General features: G+C 36.5%; 4 protein-coding genes across 4 annotated transcripts; 1 reads left to right on the forward strand and 3 right to left on the reverse strand.

Moving 5' to 3' along the window:
• Nucleotides 1–558: 558 nt before the first annotated feature.
• On the reverse strand, nt 559–1,589 carry LOC139144368 (tripartite motif-containing protein 3-like). Its single transcript, XM_070715070.1, has 2 exons — nt 1,326–1,589; nt 559–1,182 (listed from the first exon to the last, which is right to left on the reverse strand). Exons 1-2 carry the CDS (start codon nt 1,587–1,589, stop codon nt 559–561), a joined length of 888 nt encoding a protein of 295 aa, XP_070571171.1.
• Nucleotides 1,357–5,680, reverse strand: LOC139143558 (tripartite motif-containing protein 2-like). The gene is made up of 2 exons (XM_070713988.1): nt 5,236–5,680; nt 1,357–2,180 (listed from the first exon to the last, which is right to left on the reverse strand). Exons 1-2 carry the CDS (start codon nt 5,568–5,570, stop codon nt 1,598–1,600), a joined length of 918 nt encoding a protein of 305 aa, XP_070570089.1. The 5' UTR covers nt 5,571–5,680; the 3' UTR covers nt 1,357–1,597.
• Nucleotides 5,681–7,479: 1,799 nt separating this feature from the next.
• Nucleotides 7,480–22,738, reverse strand: LOC139143559 (tubulin polyglutamylase complex subunit 1-like). Its single transcript, XM_070713989.1, has 9 exons — nt 22,580–22,738; nt 21,857–21,947; nt 20,395–20,525; nt 19,753–19,816; nt 19,152–19,267; nt 17,698–17,833; nt 15,778–15,835; nt 14,319–14,402; nt 7,480–11,141 (listed from the first exon to the last, which is right to left on the reverse strand). Exons 1-9 carry the CDS (start codon nt 22,635–22,637, stop codon nt 10,983–10,985), a joined length of 897 nt encoding a protein of 298 aa, XP_070570090.1. The 5' UTR covers nt 22,638–22,738; the 3' UTR covers nt 7,480–10,982.
• A 235-nt stretch (nt 22,739–22,973) lies between these two features.
• LOC139144369 (uncharacterized) lies at nt 22,974–23,953 on the forward strand. Its single transcript, XM_070715071.1, has 2 exons — nt 22,974–23,461; nt 23,872–23,953. The coding sequence occupies exons 1-2, from the start codon at nt 22,974–22,976 to the stop codon at nt 23,951–23,953; spliced, it is 570 nt and encodes a 189-aa protein (XP_070571172.1).
• The last annotated feature ends 386 nt before the right edge of the window (nt 23,954–24,339 follow it).

Consider the following 24,339-nt stretch of genomic DNA (forward strand, 5'->3'; position numbering starts at 1 on the left):
GTAAAAAAAGTGTTAAACTTTGGTAGTAATGGGGCAAGTAACTCTTTGATGCCACATTCAGTTAACAGCTACAGGTATATAAACTCATAATTCCAAATGGTGGAAATGAATAAGACTATATAGAGGCATAAGGGTGACTACTGATGCCGCAAAATGGTTAATAAACCTGTGATTTTGTGTCTTCATTTCTGCAACATGGATAATTACAGTCACATTACACTATTTGTCTGACGGGAAGACATCATAGGTTTTGAAAATGAGTTCAACAACTTCAGGGGGGTATGGAGTTCGCATGTTCTTGCATACCTGTGCAAGGGGGATACATTTAAATATGAACTTTACTAAGCTACTACGAATTTTCCTGTCACAACAGGCATTGCCACTATTTTTGTGACATTTCTAGGGACACTCTTGAACATACTTGCTCTCTTTCAACACTGCTGCCCACCTATACATTGTATTTGTATTCTAAATCTGCTGTCGTCATGGCCGACATATTTTCCAAAGACAGCATGTTTCTGTCGTTGGAGAGAAATGTTTGTTCTCTGAGATGGCCGTTTACAAGACATACACTTTGATGCAGTGGTTTCCCTTGTCAGCAACAACCAGTTTCTTTGGTGAAGTGCGAGTGACAACGATTCCAGATGGATATGAGAGTCCATCGTTGCGACTGTCAATCCGACAGACGAAATCCCCCGTGCTGCTTAATTTCATGATTCGGTGCTCGTCACAGACGTAAATATATCCGTCCTCATCCACAGCCACCCCTCTTGGGTTGTTGAAAAGCGGGACTTTACCGATATCCCGAATCTTGCGTAAATATCTAGAATTGGAGTCAAAGACTTTGACGCCCTGGTAGTCGAGGACCGTTTTATCCGTAACGTACAGAATGCCCTCGCTGTTGAAGCAGCAGTCGGTTGGCTTTCCTCTGAACTTGATGGATCTGGCGAAGCTTCCGTCTTGTGAGTAGATTCGTATGTACGAGTTGTTGTACGCCCTGTCCGTTACATACACAGAGCCATCGAGAGGGCTGATGGCGATTGCCTTCGGCTTCTTGAGTTCATTCTGTCCGAAACATCTGATTCGATGCCCGTTTTCGTCGCTGACGATAACTTGCTTGTTGTTGACATCGAGGCTGAACAGCAGGTTATCGGACACCGCCACATCACAGGGGCAGAAACACTTTATTGAGAAGTGACCGGAACTGAAAGATCTTTTGACAGTTCCCATCCCAGTCAATCACCTGCACTCTCTTGTTCCCTCGGTCAGCGGTGACGATGTTTCCATCCCTGTTAATTGTAATTCCCCAGGGTCATTGAACTGACCTTCCCCAAAGCCGAATGTGCCCAATCTCTTGACCAGTCCCTTGACCACTGAAATTTAAACGGTGACCCGGGGATTGGCTTACCAGCCATGGTGATCTCCAGTCTATACTTGCCTTCAGTTTCTCCATACACTGTCAAAGTCTGCGTGCCATTTCTGTTATCAACTGCTTGAATGATATCTGCGGGTCTGTCGGGGGTTTGTAACTTTGCTACAACTTCCACGAGGGGCGTGACCACTTTACCTTCTGGATTCCTGATTGTCATTATGAGGTTCACCGACTCCCTTTCATGAGCTGATCGGGCACGTTTTTAACGCTCACTTTGTACTTGGACGCATTCACATCCGATTTCAACGATCCCAGCATTCCCAGCTCCGAGAAGTCCTCCTTGGCCTTGAAGATCAACAAGTCCTCGCCGGTCTGCAGCTTGATATCCAGGGAAATCAACTGCTCCATACACTTCATGGTCACCTGCTGGGTCGACAACAGCTTATTGGTGTTACCGTGACACATCATCGTTTCTACGTAACTAGACGTACTCGCGATATCACTTCGCACTTTCTCCATCTTCACAATGTAATCCTGCAGTATCTTCTCCTTTGGCTCATAGTTTGCATTCAGCTCGGCCAGAACCCTCTCCTTCTCATTTGCCACTTTCATCATCACCTCTTCGGCCATGTCCTCCACTTTGTCTTCTTCCTCCCTCAGTTTCTCCTCAAGGTCTGACTTTATCATCTCCGCCGAAGTGATGCTGTCGCAGATTTCCTGCTCTTTCATCTTCAATTCCTTCATCTTCACCTGGAGCAGATCCAGGTAGTCTTCTGATGTATCCCATGAGTCATATTCTATTCTCGATCTGAAAATAAATTAAAATATACTCAATAAATAACACAAAATGCTACCACTCTGGCATATCCATGGAATAATTAGAGTAATGTAAATACCAATGTATGTCTAGAACAAAAGACAATTAACAGATTAAAAAAAATCATTGTAAAATCCCTTTTTCATATCTATTCTATACAAAATTTTGAAGTGCACACTAATAGATAGTTTAAAGGGTAATCTTTAGATTGAGATTCGTGGGTAGATTCCATTCACTGGTTGTGAGCTACTAAAATACTTATGGACCATTCAAAGCTAGCAGACATGTCGAGATGACGTGCCATGCTGAAGGAATGCCCTTTGGTAATCAGAAACACAAAGGTGTTCCACACATTCCAATGTTACCAAGTTTGACAACAGTAAGTGTACCAGCCTATAACCTCACAGACACAAAAACTCATCACTATGTCTCGGTGAGTGCATGAGCACTGATTAGCATTGAGAACTAAATATTGAGGGATTTTGAAGAAAGATTTTAAATACACTTACATATAAGCTTATGACATAGCTATATTAAGTGACAAAAGAAAAAAAAAACTTTTAAAATCATACAGAAAAAAAATTAGTTCACAACATGATGGAACTATTACATGCTTTGTCTAAATTGGATACACTGTGAATGTCAACAATATTAACCAAACGATAGATCATTTTTAAAGGTTGGAAGTTTTTGACATTAGACATGCAGGTACATATGAACTGAAAGACTGAGAAAAAGATTCATGACGTGAGAACAGCTGCAAACTCATTCTGTTGTTGAGCACAGAACCTGTCTCTAGTGTCTACTGGAGCAGCAACATGAAGATTGACCTTACAAATAACTGCACATTGAAAAAAAAAAGTGGAAACTGCTATCAACCCCAGCAAAGAGGTATACAACTCTGGAATTTCAATGTCAATGGAATAAAACCAAGGGTAAATTCTTCCTTCAATGATTCATAAAACCACCTTTTATGAGTTTTTGAAGGTCATGTGAGTTGAAGTGTGTATCTTTACTGATAACATGAGTGGTGGGTTTTGCTTCCATGTTTCTAATCAAAGGAAAAAATTTAAAGCCAAATGAAATTCTCTTTGGAAAACAAAGGACTCTAGCGGATAGATTTGTAATTTAGCAATATCAAATAATTAACCATCAAATACAGAAAAAGGTAAATTTTTGGCCAGATAGGTGAAATTACAGTTACAAGGTCACTGTAGAGGTGGAAATCAATGTTGGTTTTTTGTTTGCTGAAATCAGAGTCAAGGTATCGTGGTGTACAGTATGTGAGATATAGGGCAAGCATTATCTTGCTTGGACAGAAAACTTTGGAAAGTGTCCTGCCTGGACGGCTGATGGTATTATTTTTTCCAATTTCCTGTACCATATTCACCAATTACATGTAATGTATTGTTCTCTATTGATTAAACTCTCACGATGAGTTTTTTCACCAGATCTACATTAATAAGTAATTCATTGACATGAAACAAAATCATGAAAACTTGCTGTTTCTATGAAAGATTTGTGATTTTCAATTCCACTTTCAACATGTCTATGCACTGGGTATAAGTTTTTTTCGAATTTTTTTTCAAACTCCAATTTTAATTTTGTTTTCAGCAAGCAACTATTCGTAAAGCATATCAATGGACCTCTTATTTGTAGATTGAGTAATGTAATCATGATATTTAACTGAAATTAAACTAAAACATGAGATGTGTCTGCTCATTTTTACACTACAGTACAGGGCCAAAATAGTTCAATGTAAAGTTGAAAATAGTGACTGAAATAATTTTGTGACAATCTGCTATTATAGTAAAAAAGACATTTCATGGCTGCACACTCTTTGTGTCAAATAAGACAAAAGAGGATTCAACACTATTGTTTGTTTTATCATTGAGAAATGAAGAAATTTTGTCGTCACATGTGAAAACCCACTGTTTAAAGCCACATCCTGTCCTTTGACCTTGGACAATGCAGTGTTCTATTTAATTTTCATAATCACAGATACCCTTGTAGATAAAATACAGCAACATCTCAGTACTAAGGTCAAGCCAGTCACGTTCAAACTGTGGAAGCCTAAATTGCATCAAAAGGAGATATTTTCCTGTGTTATCATTTATTCAAACATTGGATATATTTTGCTTTTTACTGTAGTTGATGTTTATTTATAATAATATTTTAAATTACCTGCATGCTGTCAGTACTTTGATGATACTTTGATGAAAATTTCCCAAACGTCAGTCTCAATAACTGTTAAATTTATGTTGAGTTTCCATGAGATCGTACTACCAGTAATTAACTAATTTGGCTACATAGAGAACCTTACATTTTATATACCGTGATACGGTAGTGCGCACGTGTATAAAAAGGGACATTGATCTCAAAATGTTCAACCAATACTTTTCCTTTTTTGTTGAACCTCATACCCACAAAAAAGCCCTTATGGGCCCAAGATTCAACCAGTATTATATCAAACTCTTGTACTTTTTACCGTATATAGGTTTTTTCTCAGTTTTCCTCATCTATGCTCAAAACTATTGATAATAATAACATTACAAAAGTACGACCAATATCTAAAATAATACGGTACAAAATGAGAGAAGAAAACTCCACAGCCATACATGTACTGTACATCATTTAAAACAATTATAATAGTAGTTATGCGTGCAGGCATGTGTGTTGTTACCTGGTTGAGGGTGCTGCCAGAAACAGCACACAGACCTGTACACAAAGATAAAAGAATGGTAGCGTGATCACGACAAGATTGAGAACACCTTGTCTACTATCTATCCCTCATATGGTACAAAACCGAGGTAATACAGACAATATACTAGACAACAGTGCATCTCAGTATACAGCATAAGAGTCCACACTGAAGCTGAGTACGTCAACTGACAACAGAAGACTGTATTTATCTGTAGAGCTGATACACTGTACAGGCAGCTGACAAAAAAAGTGGACCTTGTACCGCCAAAGCAGAGGTTCACTGTGTGCAAATTCCGCTTGATGTTTATCTAACCACTGCACATATTTCCGTTGTTAATATTACCTTCTGTTGGTCATCTCTTCTTTGTTCTCCACGCTTTTCTCCGTCATCTTTTCCTTCTCCTCCTTCTGCCTCCTCCGCAGCAAATCCATCAGGTTGTTGATGAAGAAGTTGGTCTGGAGTTGGGAGACGTCACCCTTGTGCAGCTGAAACGGCTTCCTGCATGTTGGGCACCTGAGGGTCTTATTCTTGGCCACCAGCGGAATCAGACAGTACTCGCAGAACGTGTGGAGACACGGCAGGGTTTTCGGAGTTCGGAACTGACTGTAACAAATGGTACAGGTCAGGAAATCCTCTCCGATTTCATCCAGCAGTTGGGTGGATATTCCAGCGGCCATGACAGCCAGGCGCTATGGCTGTGGGTTTTTTTTCCCCAATATTACACTGGGCATGGGTAAATATTAAGTGTTGAACTCTGACCTCGGTCTGTTTACCGACTGTTACACACCCATGTTTCAAGTACCCTAGCAAAAGATATAATGCCTGATACCGGGTAATAAAGTACACACTGCACATGCATGACATGCAGGATGCTACTATAGTATATGAAACTTTCTAAAGACAGGAAAGACATTTTAAAAATCTTCCTGTGTTTGAAAATGACAAATGTACATGAAACTTTTTTGCTTGTATACTACCATTAAAAAAATCTGACAGTAACTGACAGACAAACAAAAACTGACCACTAGTAGTAAAGATACTGTTGACTTGAAAAATAAATATATACACCAATCCTCCTGAAAACTTCCAAAATTCCTTTTCACACCACAGTGTCTTCTCTGTTAGCAGGAAATACAGTAGATTTGGTGAGGTATATACTCTCAGCCAATTGGATTTCACGAAACTACTGTCACTTTTTTATTATGCAGGGTGAATGATCTCTCCTATCTTGACAGTGATTAGCTGATTTTATCAACTGGAATCCACTGCTGCTTATTACAATACATTGTTTAATTTACAAAAGAACATATATCTCAAATTAGTCAATTGGAATTACAAAGCTTTGAATTGATCAAGCTATACATTTATCTTTTCAACTCTGAATCTTGTTTCAGATTCTTGTTTGAAGTGGTTTCAGACAACAATTGTGAAATTTATGACTTTCAAACCTGATTGGGTGAAACTAATAAAACTGGCAGAATGACCATAAGGTCGACGGCTGTCATTGTCATGACAACCTGGCACCTGAGGTGGCCCCTAACCCCCCTCTGCTCTCAGTGAACTGGTCCACTTCCATGGAACTGTGCCAAGAATGTGGTATGGTTACTGTTATCTGCTGATTCACAAATATGGTACGTGGTGTAACTAAGAAGAGGACGAGCTCAGCACTGGTAGATGTCTAAATGGGTTTGAGAAGTTACTGTACAATTACCAACCTCTCTGCTAGACATGGGAATGGACAACTTTCCCAGCTTGACAAAGGAAATGAATTCCATCGTCCTCATCATGCTGCCATCCCTCTCTAACTGCACAAAGTACGGTATTCCAATTGTTTCTACCAGGAATATAGAACGCGCCATATTTACTCAGGGGTGAGCATACAGGTCAATGCCTACCAGTACCAGGCATCTGCATCTCTCGATAACTGACTTCTGCGACCAGGACAGAATAAAACACATTTGTCAATGATATTTGTGCAGCCAAAACGAAATGTCTAAAAATGACAATTTACAGCTTAGATTTATTAGGCTTGTGTTTGCTTCATTGATATAAATCTTCACTGACAAATATTGATCATATACAGAAGTTCCATGAAAATGAGAGCACTATGCCTTCAGTCTGATGGCATTGTCATAAATGAAAGAATTTTTAATATATGAGGTTCATCAGTCAGAAATAATAGGTACAGATATCAGGTGACATATTTCATTCATACCGTCCAATAATTAGTTTTCACATTCTGAATAATACCAGCATTTCATGCTTACATTGTGTGTCTCCATCAAATAGAAAATATTTCCCGATCGATACATATGTGGAAGCTATTTACACATCTGTCCTTTATCTCAACTCTTTACACCTGACTCTGTTTGAAGTATTAATCAGAAACTCCATGAGGTGTAATTTGTCTTTCATAAATATTGATTATATAGCAGTATCTGGAACAGTTACAGGCGGCTGCCATAACAGTACAAGTGGGACCCACTCTGGTATGAGTAATCTTTATTGCTGCCATATAAGCAGACAGCTGAAATCACTCATTTCTGGATAAAGAGGAACAACAAGCAAAATGTTTTGCAACTCTAGTTTCACTTTGCTCCTTAGAGTTTATTTTCAGTGAGATTGGTTACTTGGATAAATACTTTCAATATCTGACAGCAATGTTTAACCCTTTGAGTGCTGTAATTTTTTCCCACCAAAATTTGAGTGCAAATTTTATGAATTTTTATGAGTTTTCTGTAATTTTTTGATAATTTTGGACCAAATGGACATAAACTTTCATAGACTACAGTTTTTTATCAAAATTTTGGAAAAATCTGAAAAAAAATTGACTGGAGTACATTTTATAAAAGGCGACAAAATTGACTTTGGCGCTCAAAGGGTTAAAATAGTAAACATGTTCCACAGTGCTGTTCACAGAAGTACTATCATGTGACTATGTACAAAACATTTCTTAAGCGTAAGGAATAAAATTGCACACCTGTACATATATTTACAAATAAAATCAAGACAACATGTAACTTGAACACCCCTGTTCACAAAATGGAACAATCTTTCTCCAGCCTTGGAAGATTGACCTTGGGAACACAAGAATGAGGTTGACATCTCTCAGTTTCTATGATACACTCAAGTCATCAGAAAAAGCAAATATTTGAGAATTTCATACAAAACTTCATGATTAAAAGAGACCATCTTGTAGAAGATTTGTCTTTGTCTAATTACTTCATCTTAGTGGCTTATATGAGAGATATCGCTTTGAGAGGCCTTACATAACCTTTTAGCTCTGATGTTGACCCGGTTTTCATGAAAACGAAAAACATTTAACAATGTCACAAGATTTTTCTTCATGGAACTTCTAAAATGCAGTAGTTATGAAAAGAAAATTACCAAACAGCTCAAAAACAAAGAGGAAAAGAAAAAAAAAAAATATGAGCCAAGGAAAATCTGATAATGAAAATGGCATTTATGTTTCAGTATTTATATTTATATATCAGTTCTTGTACCTCACATATGACATAGAGTAAATAAAATCTTCAATGAGTAACAACATCCTTGAATTTGTCACAGACTTGAAAACCTTGGTGTGGCAAATTACTTTGACCTTCCTCATACAAATATTTTTCAACATTCTAATGAAATAAACAATAATGAATGGGAGAACACTTACACTCTTGACTACAAGTCTTTGTCAGACGGATGGCAAAAATGTTTTGAAGAACATTTTTGCACTACAATACAAATCTCTGTTGTGTGATGACAGATCAATCAGTATTTTCATTTACAAGTCTTTGTATTTTGTCACTTGATTTGAAAATTGACATGTTCAAGTCTGGTTGAGCCGACCCTGGCAACTTATAAAAATCATTTTTTTACAGTTTGTGTTCCAGAATTCAAAATGAAGTTATAAGTAAAAAGCAGGAATTTGAAAACATAGTTCACACAGGCAACCAATTATTATTCAAATTTGCTCAGAACAACGAGCAGTGTAAATACATTTATAGCTCTTCACACAAGCTTGGACGGAAACATAGTGAGCACTTTCGATGGCAATGAGTTGAGTTTTAGTGCAAATCTGTAAAGATTCTGAGCAAATTTTATCATGATAGCTTTCCCAAAATTACACTGTACTGTTACACTGTCCTATGATAGCTTTTGTAGTGTAAATATGGCTCGAAATTTGTAATTTTACTTGGACATTACTGCAATCCATACATACTGTATGTTTGGTGAATGAATGATGGCGCTGAAAAGTATTCTCTTGAATTCAACTGAGAATTTCAAATACAAGAATCTTTTTGGACAAATTGTCAAAATTGTTACAGAGCGAAAGCATTTCAACATAACAATAGTATATACATGAGCATACTATTTTCAGTGTAAAAATAAAAATAAATATACAAGTTAGTTGATTAGTTACTTATAATCATCCAGGACAAACAAAAAACCCAAAAGTGAGCACAAATCTATTTCACATTTCTAGAAAAAGAAGTTCTGCTATAATAGAATGACAGTATGGTGCTTCCTAAACCAAAGTTGTACATTGCAAGCCAAGTTTTCAAGAATCTTTTTCATAAATATTGCAAACACACAATAGATATACAATCTAGAGCAAACTATATACAGATGAAGTCGTTTCCTATTTACAGAAAATGGTCATACTGCACACTTGATAAATAATTCTACAATTTCCTTTTCAATTCACGAAATCATCAATGTTATCACAGAGATTTTGATATAAAGCTGTGCAACTGGCAATCCCTTTTCATTTTGTCTTCACACTTCCTTTGTTAGCTTTCAACAATTTGCCTCTATGATTGGTACGTTTCCACATTTAACTTTTCTGACATTTCAGAGAAATGACTTTCACAATCACGATAGTTTTCTTTCTTTCAAACTCTTTTAAAAAATACCACTTTATAATTGTTTTTTATCGAGACAAATTATCCGGTAATGAGATCAGTGATAGATTCAACACATCTGAAGCCAATCATTTTTAATGAAAACAATTCAGGTGTTCCTAGGGGAACCTCTCATAGCTTTAGAAATCAAAAGAACACTCTAGCATTATGCGATTTGTACTCAGTATGAAACAAGTATACTTCACTCTTGCTGAAAAAATTATACATTTGGAATCTGCGTCAGTTTTGTCATGATTAAGATTGTTTTACGACACAAACCGCTTACAGATGATAAGATGTATTCTTGGGGTAAACATCTACAAATGCACAGCATTTAAAAAGATTGATACATTTTTGTACAGAAATTGCATTATTGCTATTAGATATTGCCATTATTACGGATTTTTAATCCCAGGAAGCTGGAAAATTTCACACTGATGATCATAAAGAACTGAGATCACATAAAATGACATTTCTAACTTTTCTACACACCGCTTGAAAATATTGAAATTCATGAATGCTGAACATAGCTATTGAGATGATTACAGACAAATGAAGGCTGAAAATTTCAGCTTTCACATGCCAACATTAATACAACTGAATTTCAAACTGAAATATTCCTTCATTACCTGGGCTTCGAAGAGTTAAATTACTTCTATTCGTATAACTCTGTTTTAAAACTGACAGTGGAATTCCAGCATAAATGACATTTGCACTGCAAATTAACGTCACTTATTCTTGTAACTGTATAACTGACTATGAGCTCATAATAGCAGTAGGTTTGGTATGGGTTCACTTAAGAAGACAACAATAATAACAACCTCTGTTCTATTGCATGATGAATAAACATGAACAAAATAAAATCTACAGTATTTGAACATGATTTTTGTGATACTCATCATAGCTGCTCCACACTGGATGCTTGAAAATTTTCCTTTGCATCAACTGCACTCCACTTCTGCTCTGACCTGCATTTCTGAACTCAACACCTCTAACTTGGAACTGTTGTGGATACATCTCAAGCTTGGAGAGATTGCACAGACATTGCACAGATAGCATTTCCCTTTGCTATTCTGCCAATAATGCATTCACTTCTATAACACAACATAAGGATACACAATATCTACTTCTACAAACACACCAAATATTCAAACTCAATATCATCCTTCATGAAGAAATAAAAGTAAAATGCTAGTCATCCTCAGCATCGTCATCCTCATCCTCATCATCGTCGTCATCTTCATCATCGTCTTCGTCATCGTCGTCATCATCACTGTCATCTTTGCTATCGGATTCTTGCATAGAGTACACTAAAGATTCTTCCTTAAGACCTCGCACTAGCAGAGGAGCCTACAGGACAGAATATGGTGACAGATGAACACATAAAAAATTCCCAAAATTCCCAAAAGCAAAAGCAAAGCTTTTCAAAACATGAATGGTCTAGCGAACAGCAATGGCAGACTAACCTCTGTTTTGGTAATCTGCCTGAGTTCCATCAATTTTTTCCAATTGCACAGACATTGACAATACTTTCTACTAAAATTTATCACTATTCAAAAACGTTCTACAACATTACCACATACTTATCTAGTGACCAAAAAGTCTAACATGAAATACACATTTCTTCATAAATATCTTAACACATATGCTTTTTCAAGACTTGAATACAATAAGAAAGTATACTATAAAGACATTACAATCTTGTAATTATGTTTCATGACTTTGGGATTTTACAAGCCAGTTTTCTGAAATCCCATCATTGTTATCACTAAAACTATGTTTGACAACACAATGACAACAGAACCTACGATATACATTCAGTATATTCTCTGCTGTTTATGGTTATATACATGTCAAAATTTCACAGTGTGAGCAAATTTTCAAAAGGTTGAGTTTCTGGCACATGGATAATCTAGAAGCGGCTGCACAGCACATGCTTTCCTTTACAGAAAATGTTTCTGCTGAACAAAGACACAATCACATGAAAGAGCTACAAGTACTTCTACAACTACTGTTGTTGGGACAGACAGATTGACTGAAGGATTCAATTTTCATAGTTCATTTCTTTAAAAAGAATTGAGCAAATCCATTAATCCTGAATTGCAGACATATGAGTCATCATAATATTCTCTGAGGTAATATGCAGTGATAAAACAGCTGCATGATCCGACCTTTACTATATTTGATAATTTGTCTCGAGATAAAAATGTCAGTATAAAACTGTCAATTTAAAGATATGACTTGCATCCCAAGCAATCCATACATCAACTCAACTTGGTCCCCCTATGTTGGTCATATTCAGTCATATTCTACACTGATGTGTGGACTTTGCTAGTGATGGTATGATGACATATGCGATCTGAGTTCATGGGAGAAAACACCCAAATGTGACTTTTGAAAAGAAAAAACGGTTTTCAAACGAAACGTTTCTGATTTGATCCTAAACTAAATTTCATTTGTCAGTTTTGTATGGAATCAAAGATGGAGGTCATTGCACTACGCTATTGAACTTGTTTTAAATGTCTTTGAACTTCCTTCTTCAGTACAAGTGCCAGTAAATGAACATTCCATCTTAGGAACTTAAAATTCACTGTGCAATTAAAAACTTCTCCAAAACGTAATGGCTTTTTTTACTTCTTTGGCATGATCTGTATCTAATTTTCAAGATCAAACAAAATTTGACAACTGCCGTTGAAATAATATATTACAAAAAGACAATATCACTTGAATCTCTGAGAGATATTAATATGCAGCGCACATCAGACAAGAATCTTCAGAAGTCTGCAAGAGAACACCACATTTTGGACCTCAAATTTCAGGCAGAAGTTTAAGAATACACCCACCAGGCTTTCAAGCATATTCTACATGGCTGAAGAGAAATATGTACTTTATAACCCTATGGTTGTGTTCTAGGTGGAACAGGTTTATGACAGGAAAAAAATTATCATTATTGTAGAAAACATAATGAAATTATTGTTAAAAGAAAGGATACTCTTATGTTAATGAAGTCAGTCAATTTCTTAGTGTGACAGTTGCATAAAATTAAATGCTATGAAAGAAATTCAAAAATCAAAGAATAATTCTTATTGCGAGTTGTTAGCTGCTGTATAAACACCCGTAGGAAATTAAAAGCATTGTCGGTATGGAAACAAAATTGGGAAGCTGTGTTGTTAAGGGAAACAGCACCTGTTAAGCCGAATCTCTGTGGCATCGTGGCTGCATGTGCTTAAACTCACTTCAAAGTTTTCACCTTGAGTTGGATGGAAAAAAAATAAACAAACAAATAAAACACACTTGGAGGTTAGTACTTCATGGTGCATGGCAATTTTACAGCTTTCATTGCTTGCCTGCTGTGTTTTACGTTTACAGTCTGAAATTGTCAGCCAAAATATGTGCATTAGAAGCTGTAATGTCACAAAGTTTACAAGTAGGACATCAATTCTTTCAGCTGGAAAGCACTTTCCATGATTATGCGTGAACGGAAATGATCTCTTTTCTTCATTTCTCTGAGATTTTCTTTTTATTCAGTTTTGGCAACTTTTGCCATGTCTCTATGCCCTAAACAAAATTACTACTTCCCCTTTCATTCAAATCAAAGTTCAGAGACACAGCACAGTGACAATTGGCAGGCATTGTGTTGTAAACACAATAGAAATGCTTCAAAATAATGTTCATCACTTTGAACTAGAATAGATAGCGAGGGAATTTAACAGATTATACATTCGTTTCTCATGCAAATTTCATTTCTGTGTTGTTTTCATGGATTCATTACCACTGCATTACAGTCCCTTTGAAATTTGAATCAAATTTTCAAAACATCATTAAAGCAAGCAGCATATTTTTCATATCATTCTGTGTCAAGATGTGATAATACTGAGTTATATTAATACTCACTGATAGTAGTAATGTCAGTCTATGTACGGAAACGTCACCTGATTACATTTCAAAATTATAAATTTCATTGAAGGAAACTAGTTAGCACCTTTTGCAGTATCATGAATGTTGCTGGTTTGTCTTTGTGACATTACAGCTTCAATCCATTGCAAACTCAAACTCTTTCATTTCAGGATAAAGTAGTATCACATTCACTCATCAAATAAAAAAAAAAGAAACAAGCAATGGCAAATGGAACCAATAATGTACCCAGCAATGAAAGCGTAACACAGCAAACAGGGTAACCGCAAAACCGACCCAAATGAATGCTGCAACAATGTTGACATTAACATGATTTGATAAAATCTGTATCATTGAACAGTGTTTGAGATATTAAAACAACTCTTGGTTTATATGATGGATGGTGAATGAAGGTCAATCAAAACACAGATATAGATTTTTGATGTAGCATGATGAACTAAATTCATAGAGGTACAATATCATTAATATGAAGAACCTTGCCAAAACCAAGATCATTGTGGAGTTGTATATCATGATTTAGTAACTTTCACACTGAAGAGAGCCCTCACACATGATTTATTTGAAATGACTAGTACTTCAAACATTATTTCCTTGCCAACTTGACAAAAATACCTTTTTCAGGAATATGTCAGCAGCAATCAGCATGAATTCTTCAGATGTCATCGTCGATGTGTTTCTATGTTTTGATGATATGTTCTGCGTTGAAATGAAAAAAAAAGAATATTCTTTGTCAGACACCCATGATCTCAGTCCTTTCATCAGGATACAGATGTTCTTCCATTGTTTGTCGATGGCTACACAATGATATTATATAGGGTTATTCACAAAATACGGCCCTGTATGGACGAGGGCTCAGTGTGTGACGTATTGGACGAGCCGAAGGCGAGTCCAATACGTCACTCACTGAGCCCGAGTCCATACAGGGCCGTATTTTGTGTATAACCCTATTATTATACACCTCCCTCCATTAATCTCCGTATAAACTAATTCTATGGTAAATTTTGAGGGATGCGGCACGCGCGATATGAGTGGAACGCGCGCGATCTACTGCTTCGTAGTACAAGCCCCTTGCGTTGGCACGAAGCCAAATAATTTTCAGTGCATTTCAAGCAAACTTCGCTGAATGTTTTCAATTTAATTAGTTTTTTAAAATAAAAATCAATTGCATTTAGACTCAGTTTTGTATTTAGCGTGTTTTAAACCTGATACTACGAATATATTTTGGTTATTATGTCTATTACTCACCGAAAAATAGTTTGTTTACATCCGATAATCGCTAGGTCAAAGGTCAAACAGGCGCGTCGCGCGTCTCCCGTATTCGGGACTCCGCGTACTATACAAAATACGGAAAGTTATTGGACGGTCAAACTCCCATAGGTTACGGCAGTAGGTGTGTAATAATATATGGTAATGAGGGCTATATACTTTATGTGGACATACATTACTTTTTAATATACAGGTGGCTACTGAGCTGTCTGAAAATATGACAGGTTCAAAATAAATATGAAAAAAAATTAAAATACATGTATCAACCTAAGATGTACTTTTCTTCTCTTGAACATTAATCTTCAACCTTCTCAACTTACCATACTGTTAAAACTAATACCGTATCTAAATCCTATCACTACCTATATATCTGGTATAAACACCTAACTTCCTAGTGGGTTTCCATACATTTATATTTCCACTAAGCTGAACATCCTGGTTTCAAAAAAAATTAAGGAAAAAGAAAGAGTAGTGCTACTTTAAATGTGTGTCCAGACAATGACATAGGAATGAGAAACATGCAGTGTCACATACACGTTTTCATATCATAATATTTGATATCACCTCGTCACCACTATAGTTTGGTCCAAACCTATTGATATCAATGGCGATTGTGGACCTGTTTACAGGGCACTGAGGTGAACAGGTACACTTTTACCATCAGGTTTTGGTAATATTATATTCAATGGGGTGGTTGAAGCTACATAAAGAGAAACTGGGGATAAAAGGATTAAGTTAAAACAATATGCATGTTGGAAATCGCGTATATTCAGTGGCTTTATCCAATTCACAATACATCACTTACTTCAAGCAGAGATTCTGAAAGTTTTTCTGGTCCAAGTCTCACCCCAGCTTCTAACACACTGCGCGTAAAAAGAGAACAAAATATTACAAATATGAAACATCGAATGCACAAAATGCACAAGAATCGCCTTTTCAGTCCATATCAGATATTTCATGAAATGGTAAGATGCCCTTCTGTAATGGTTCATTAATTCTATCAGTGTCAAGTCAAGATCAGACAAGGCATGAAATTGTCACTTCCAAAAAATACCGTCAAGGACACTATGTGCTCACATTCGGTTTGAATTGGTCCATTCAAGAAATATTTAAACCAGGAAAAACAAGAATGACAAAAGCAAATAAGGTATCCAACTTAGGTACTGGAGGTCATCTTTAGGAACATGCATATCAACTTCTATAGCAATGGACAAGCAGATCCTAAATACATAAGCAAATGTCAACAACAAAAAACAGACAAGGCTTGATAAAAAGAAAAGGTGGGAGTGGGCAAAAAATGCACAAGGGATCTGGTAAAAAAGTAATGCTACATCAGCAATCTTCTAGACCCTACCCCCTCCTGAATATCAAATGTTCCACCCCTTGGTATTACATAAGACCAAATGACAGGAAGTTGGAGATTTTGTAATTAATGTCATGAGTGTTATCATTCTAATGTAAACAGCACTTAAGGTAGTTACAGATAGTGAAATGCCTTCAACTGTGGGCAGTGATTACAATATTTGGAATTATCCTGGATCCAAATTTCTCATCAGTTCTTGTATGTCTTACATAGAAAAGTTGCAAAATTGGTCCAAAATGAAAAAAAATCACCTCAGCTTTGTTTTCTGGATCAAATTTTCCTACAAATTGATACCAAATATGACAAAATTATGTTCACAGCCTTCAAAATTGTCTCACAACATATCCTGGGTTGGTGTAGGTCATTTAAGGTCACAAACTGAGAAAATTACCTAAAATATACAAATTTTGGGGTTTCCCAACACTTTGAGCAGAAAATTTATCTAATAACATCTTTTGGGACTTTAAATCAAATTACAAAGCTATCAAACAAGGGACTTTATACCAAATTACAAAGCTATCAACAAGTAATTTTGAGATAAAGTTTTCTTGACCAAAAATGACAATATCGTCTAAAAATACAAATTTTTATATTTCAGGACAATTTCCACATATCTAAGTATTGTCATCTCTCTACCTCTGTGTACCAAATATGAAAGCTGTCTGTCCAGGGGTTTTAAAAAGGAAATACTGTTTAAGATTTTTTGACCAAAAATGACAAAATTGCTCAAAAATAGTAATTTTCCCAATTTGTCATAATTTCAACAAATTAGAAGAGTAACACCTTTGCAAAGAGACAACCCAAATTTGAGAGCGATTGGGTTGGCGGTTTCAGAGAAGAAGAATTTTTACTGGAAATGAGAAAAATCACCAAAAAATTCAGCAAAAATACAAAATTAAGGATATCTTCACAATATTCATAAAACTGTATAAGGTTCACCTAAGGTACTTGCACACAAATTTTCAAAGCAATCAAAAAAGCGGTTCTTGAGTTATTGATTCTTAACCATTTTCACATTTTGTAAGCTCATTTGCATAATTTTGGCAATGCAGACTTCATTTGAACAAAATCCCATCTATAGCCCAGGATGCATCCACACACCAAATACCAAGCTGAAACGTGCAGCGGTTTGCGTGTTTTTGATGTTGACGGACATACTGTACGTACATACATACATACATACATACATACATACACACATACATACAGACGCCATCGACTTCAGCCTATACGATAAACTCACATTGGTATAACCAAATGTGAGCTAAAAATGTGAGCAGACAGTAACTTCCAACTATATTCAATAATGATGAATTTTTAAGTTGCAGCTTTACAGAGCAAATGATGAAGATACATTCTTACCTGACAGGATCACTGGTTGTCATGGAGACCGACTCATCTAATATTTTGAGGGCAGCTTCACACAATTCTCTGTTGGCATTGCCGGTGTTTTTGTTGTCAAAGTCACTGAACAGATTCTGTGTCTCTTTGACATAATCTATGAATGTTAAATGTGCATTAATCAGAAACAAAAGTTTGACTAAAAAGGTGTGACATACTGAACTTTAAATTTAAAGACTCAGGCATGTGTTGGCCTCATCGTACATTCAGACTTCAAAAGGAATAGCTGCACAAATAGAAGTCTGAAGTCAATCTGCATTTTTTAGTTGTAAAAGTGAAAAAAATCCACACTGGTTTGATACAAATCACTACTAACATGCTGGGTATCTCTCTTTGGTGTTTATACTTCTACAATACAATGAAATGTGCCTGAGAGGACAGGTAATGTATTCAGACTCTCAAATGTATCTAACACTTTGTGAGTATCCTTCTCGTGTGGACTCATTTCACTAAAGCTTGTGGAGTAAACTACTTTTCACCATCTTGTTTTTGTGAAAATAGAAACTTTACTTTTTTTCGTATAGAGTTAACAAGGAGTTAGCGGCCATCTTAAATTTCAAAATATTTGTAAAGTATAGGTACTGTAATTTGCTTGTTCAGTACATGGTACCAAATTTGCATGGTAACCCTTGATTTTTATCGTTGATTTTGAAAGAGGACGGTTTCAAGTTTCTTGGGGAAAAGATGGAGCCAAATTTTAATCTTTCAGTGTCAAGAGGCATGCTAGCTTTACACAACACTTTTAATGAAAATGCTCTAGTCATTCCAGAGCAAAGTGTGTGTTGACTTAACATGCATTATAAATTTGCTGTCAGTAGTCTGAGAGAACAAACAAAGACATCACAAACCCTGAAGGTGTATGCTTAATCTCTTTTGTTAGCTTAGTGAGAACTGCGGAAGGAATTTAACTGAATATAATTACTATCGTTTGGCAATGGATGGGGAAAGCATGCTTTTAAAACCTCTCACCTGCCAAGTTCATATTTCACCATCAGGTCAAGTTAGTTAAAACTAGTGAAGCACAACACGTCCCATATGGTGCAATTTCACAAAATGTTAAACATTTGAAGGCCCCAGACATAGATATTATTTTTATGGACTGAAGCTGCCATAACATACTGAGTCAAGTAGGTGAAAATATGTACTGTTTTGGCTCAATACTGCTTTTTACTGACTAGGCAGATGGGGAAGTGATACTGTCTAGCAGGAAAAGCAGTCATATATTATGAAACAGTAGATATTTGATCGTTATAAAATATTTTAAAATGTGACATGTTTTCAATATTGCTATCTGGTTTATCTTCATCATTTCCAAATGAATCTTAGGACCACTACACATTGAACTGGAGAGGGCAGTTTTCTATACACTTTTCAAATAACTGTGAACATGCATGTACAAGAGAGTAGTAACTTACCGTTTAAAACAAGACATGCTAACACCCCCGAGTAGTACACATCATACGGAACAACCTCGTAGTCCCGACACTGTATTCTTCTCAACAACTTTTCAGAAATTGCTGTTGGTATATCCCTGACGGAATAGAATACAATGTTAATCAGCCTAGCACACCTTTTTGTGTAAACTTGGTATTTCCGTGTACATACTATGCACATTTCTTTGAAAATATTTCACAGAGTGCATCCTTACAAATTTGGCTAGGGAACATGCAAAAAATCATACGAGTTACACATTTCAATCAAGATCTCAATTTCTCATGAAATTTTTTAAGCTTAGGTACTAAAAAGAAGGCACTGCCAAAAAATATACCATTACACTCACTGAGCTTTCAAAATAGATAACTTCATTCCAAATATTGTAAAACTCAATGTCAAAAGATTGAAAAGAAACAAATTGGTTTCATGGACAGAGAAGATGGCCATATATTTCAGAAGAATAAATGTATGCACTTCAGAGGAACGGTTTTGAATATTTAGGGAACTGCATTACATATCCTGGTTTAATAATTTAATAATCTTGTGAGTTGGTTATCATTGAAACACCGGACGATTACTAACCTGCACAAGTTATTGAGTAATTCTGTGTACACTGTTCCTGTTAATCCATTGTAGCCTTTGGCACCTGTGTGTGATATTGAACTGGTGTTATTTGAAGGTTACAAGATAGTTGGCAACTTTGCAATTCAGATGTCTTCAAGTAGAAGATGATTCTGGCTTACCCTCTCTTTCATTGTAAATTTTTAGACACGTCTACTTGTACTACACTACATCATATACCTAATCATTGAAAAGTATTTTGTCCTTTTGTGTACCCTCTAGATTTTTAGATGTTTAGATTTATTTATTTTTACATATTAACCCTCTGAGCGCCAAAGGCAATTTTGTCACCTTTACAAATATACCCAGTCAATTTTTTTCAGATTTTTGCCAAAATTTCGATAAAACACTGTAGCCAATGAAATGTGATGTCCTTTAGTCCAAAATTATCAAAAAAATTCAGAAAAATCCATAAAAATTGGTAAAATGTTGCAATAAAATTTTGGTGGGAAAAATTATAGCACTCAAAGGTTAATAAGAGAACAATGTCACCATTTGCTGATATCCCCATTGACAAAAAAGATCGAAATGCATACCTCTTTAGCAATTTTGGCAAATTTACCTCATTGGTTAATACTATTACTAACTTATGTAAGAGCGTACCTGATTGGCTGAGTGAATCGTACGCTGCGACAGCATTCATTTCAAATGCTGGTCTTGTGTAGTGTGTGAGCTGTAACCTCTGGTATGCTTTGGTGACTTTGCCGGCTCTATTGTCACTTATTGCCTCAAAGCTGAGTGAAAGAACACACAAGGATATTATGGTAAATCATATACAGCTGTCTTGCTAATTTCTGTTATGTAGTAAATAAAGCTTGTACGCCTAAACGCAACTTTGCAATGAAATTGTTACTCTTCAAGTTTTGAAGGACATTTCCAAGATTCTTCCCACCGGCAGTCGATATTGATTCCAAGGAAAAGCAATAAACATATATTTCCCTAGACAGAGTTACTTCAAGTGCAGCAGAAAAGAGTTTGCAGGTGATAGAAAATACACCAGTGTGAATTTACAGAAAGAATTTACGATTGGTTTTCACTGGGTACATGTACCAGTATGTGTGTTATACGGTAGTCATGGTTTGTATAAGTTTTACCCCGTATCAGTATGCCTAGATTGTGATAATGCAAGCTTTGAGCAACATAAGATTAAAACACAACCATCCTCTGTTGTCCATCAGATATTGCAGAAACAAATTGGCTGTCTTCCCTTGCAGATAATCCCATTAAAATTGGAAAATCAATTGAATATTGAGCTTTCATGCTGTCATTCTACACTCATTATGTCAAGGAAATGGCTCTTTCTTAATAACCACCATGGAACGAAAATAGCGCTGATCACAGTTTCAGAATTGTCAAAATATAGCTGCAGCACGCAACATCGTACTACTGCTTGAAATAGCACTGATTGCGATTTCAGGTTTAGATACTAAATATAGCCGCACATACTTGACATCGGACAAAATTCAGACAAATTTTATTGTGGCTGTTGTTGCAGCTTGTAGCCTGAGTTATGAATTAGTGTGACCTTTAGTATCCTTTGTAACACAAGCAGGCTTTATTTTCGGTGTTCTTGCGGAAAATGCAGACAAATATTTATTTGTGCATATTAATGTAGTAATTGTTTATTATTGTGACTTGCAACTCTGTGAGTTGCCTAGCCCAATGGGCTTATAAGTCACCATTCTCTTAACTTATATACAGTAATGAAAAGAAAGAAAAGTAAAGAAAAATGGTGTCATTTGTGATCAGTGCTATTCAGACAAATTTTGTTGTTGCATGTGTGGCTGTTGTTGCTTGTAGTCTGAGTCATAAATTAGTGTGACTTTAGTATCAATTATAACACTAGCACTAAGCAGGTTTTATTTTCGTCGTTCTTGCAGAAAATATATATTTTTACATGTTAATGAAAGCAAAATGACGTCATTTGCAATCATCACTATTGGACCTGTGCAGGTCCATATGTCCTTCTTGGAACATTTTTGTAACTTAATTGGCTTATTCACATTATGTTGCAATGGCTTCAAGTACAGACTAAAATAACCAGTTCAAAGAGAAGGAAACTTACTATTCAGCTAAAAACAGAACAGGGTCTTCTGGTCTGTTTTCAATCATTTTGGAAAGTGCATCCCGTAGCTGAGTCCCAACATTTGTTCTTTCTGATAGCAAATAAAAAATATTTAATAATATTTCAAATATTCAATATTTCAAAAATAAAATCACTCAAAGTTCACTCGTCTGGCTTGAGTGTAGTGTTTCTTGACGAGAAAATGTGGCATTCTGAATGGGGCTCTAATTTTGCAGATGATCTTGAAACAGCCAGTACGATGGCACGTGATTCCTTCGACTTTATAGTACAATGCAACACACGGAGTTCGGTAAAAACCACGTCTGAACTTGTCAATGTCATATGAACCGGACCTCGCAAACGTCACCACAAACGTTGACGTGTGTACAGCATTCATATCGAGTCTCTTCATATCATGTCAGTACTAGTATATAGAAGCCAAGCTATCGCCTCTGCGATTATTTTCACCGTTCTCATGATTCATTAAATGCCAGGCAACTAGCTCATTTCATCGTGCCATCTCCATGACAACGTTTACAACATTGCTCCAGTGAATGCAGCTAGCTGGCTGAGTGCAGCTTACAAAGAATCTCTATCTTATCATATCGAAAGAAGTTAGCGACGAATGGAAGGCACCAGCGCCCCTAAGAGACTGTCTGGACCTGGCTCAGAACTGCATAGCAACATACAAGAGCGGTGTCTGAGGATAGTTATTAAGCCTACCCAGAAATTCCCTGTTACTCTCCGGTCTGTCGTCTCTCCTCCCCGCCATCTTGTTCATAGATAAACCAAATTTACACCTCCTTGTAAGCCTCTTTTTGGTTGGATCTTGCGATGTCAATGATAATGCGATTGGTTCATTTCTTACTTCTTGACCAATCAGAGAAATGCGTATTATGAGCCTAATTTTATTTAATTGGCTGCAAGTTTTGCGCATTCCCGGAAGTTTCCTACTGTAGTTGAATCCAAACAAGCGCCAACCCGGATCTTTCGGGTAACTTATACAAGAACGGGACAAAAGCCTAATGGAAGGCCACCTAATATACACCACGAACTATCTACGGACTGAGTTTATCTAGATTTATTTGTAAAGGACGATTAGTAAGGTTTGTACAAAATGTTCGTCAGGCTCAAGGTGTTGACAATGACATTGAGTCTCTCGTTATGTTGTCATTGCACTTTCGGCGGTGATGTTGGCAGAGGACATATGAAACCGTTTGGATTCCAAAGCGACCCTACAGAAACCACAGAAGAGCTTGACTATGTCCCGCACCCTACAGAATTTTACGAAAAGTACGTGAAGCTCCGCAAACCCGTCATGTTCAGAGGGGCTGCCACAAAGTCACAGGCGTATCATCTGTGGACGGAGGAATATATCAGGAAAGAGTACGGGAACTTGACCGCACGGATCGAGGGAAGACACGAAAATGCTACACGGGTCCCGTTGGGCGAAGGTGGTATTTTAGGTCGAGACGCTTTCGATCATTTTATACGCAACTATCAAACAATGGATGCATACATGATATCCCAAGTACCGAAGCCAATGGAAAAAGATGTCGCCATACCTCCCTGTCTACTTTGCGGAACTTTTGCCAAGAGTATACAGTATGTAGATAGCTGCAGAAGCGATACTTTTAAATTTCGGCGTTTCCTTGTAGCTAGACTTAAGATATGGGAATTTAAAATTTCATCATAGATAAATGTTAGGGTAAGCCAAAAGGTGATTTATGTGGAGTTCACACGTGTACAAATGTCTTTTAATAGTCACCCTTTCATTTACTTTATTTAACCAAAGTCATTCACAACTTCCTTATCAGCTTCATCTCTGAGCAAATTGACTAACTGTGCACTACTTTCAAAGGAGAACAAAGGACTAAAATCACACAAACAGCCAATGCAAACAACCATTAATGTGAGAACTAGGGACTGAGAACTGCCCCTTTAACATCATGTGCAACCTCCAACTTATGTATTTTGTTTCTCATGAATAATTAGTTTGAGCTTGTTCACCCCAGTTTCCTGGAAGCAGGTCCAAAATCACCATTGATAACCGTGGGTTTTGGCCAAACTACGGTTGTGAAAGGGTTCAGACCATAATTGACCAGAGTAACGCGAGTGGGCAAAGGTTGTGGATGTGGTCTGATCATGTGTATCAAAGTCATAGAGATGTCAAAGCTGGAGTGATAACAGCTTTCAGTCTGTCAACAATGATTACTTTAACGGTACAGTTGTAATGCATGCTGGTCACTGTTTCAAAAAAGACAGACCATATAAACACAAGAAATTAGGCACAGGTTTATGATGTAACCAGTGTTACTTGATGAGTGAGCCTTCAGAAATAACTTTACTGACAAATAGCCAAAAGGAAATGTGAGAGAGAAGAAATTACTGAAGTAGCTACACAAGCTCTACATAAGGTTAATCAATCATGAATTCTGTCAATTTTAATACAACTAAATTCAACAAGGTATCCTCAAGCTTCA

The sequence above is a fragment of the Ptychodera flava genome, chromosome 11 (assembly GCF_041260155.1).
Source record: "Ptychodera flava strain L36383 chromosome 11, AS_Pfla_20210202, whole genome shotgun sequence".
NCBI classification, from domain to species: Eukaryota; Metazoa; Hemichordata; class Enteropneusta; family Ptychoderidae; genus Ptychodera; species Ptychodera flava.

Coding starts and splice junctions, on each gene's coding strand:
- LOC139144368 (XM_070715070.1), bottom strand. CDS start 1,589: ATGACAATCAGGAATCCAGAAGGTAAAGTGGTCACGCCCCTCGTGGAA. Junction 1,183..1,325: donor CACATTCGGCTTTGGGGAAG/GTCAGTTCAATG, acceptor TTCTCAATAAAG/TGTTTCTGCCCCTGTGATGT.
- LOC139143558 (XM_070713988.1), bottom strand. CDS start 5,570: ATGGCCGCTGGAATATCCACCCAACTGCTGGATGAAATCGGAGAGGAT. Junction 2,181..5,235: donor GAAGAGATGACCAACAGAAG/GTAATATTAACA, acceptor ATTTATTTTCAG/ATCGAGAATAGAATATGACT.
- LOC139143559 (XM_070713989.1), bottom strand. CDS start 22,637: ATGAACAAGATGGCGGGGAGGAGAGACGACAGACCGGAGAGTAACAGG. Junction 19,817..20,394: donor CGATTCACTCAGCCAATCAG/GTACGCTCTTAC, acceptor TATCACACACAG/GTGCCAAAGGCTACAATGGA. Junction 11,142..14,318: donor CTGACATATTCCTGAAAAAG/GTATTTTTGTCA, acceptor TCTGTCCTGTAG/GCTCCTCTGCTAGTGCGAGG.
- LOC139144369 (XM_070715071.1), top strand. CDS start 22,974: ATGTTCGTCAGGCTCAAGGTGTTGACAATGACATTGAGTCTCTCGTTA. Junction 23,462..23,871: donor ACTTTTGCCAAGAGTATACA/GTATGTAGATAG, acceptor TGTTCACCCCAG/TTTCCTGGAAGCAGGTCCAA.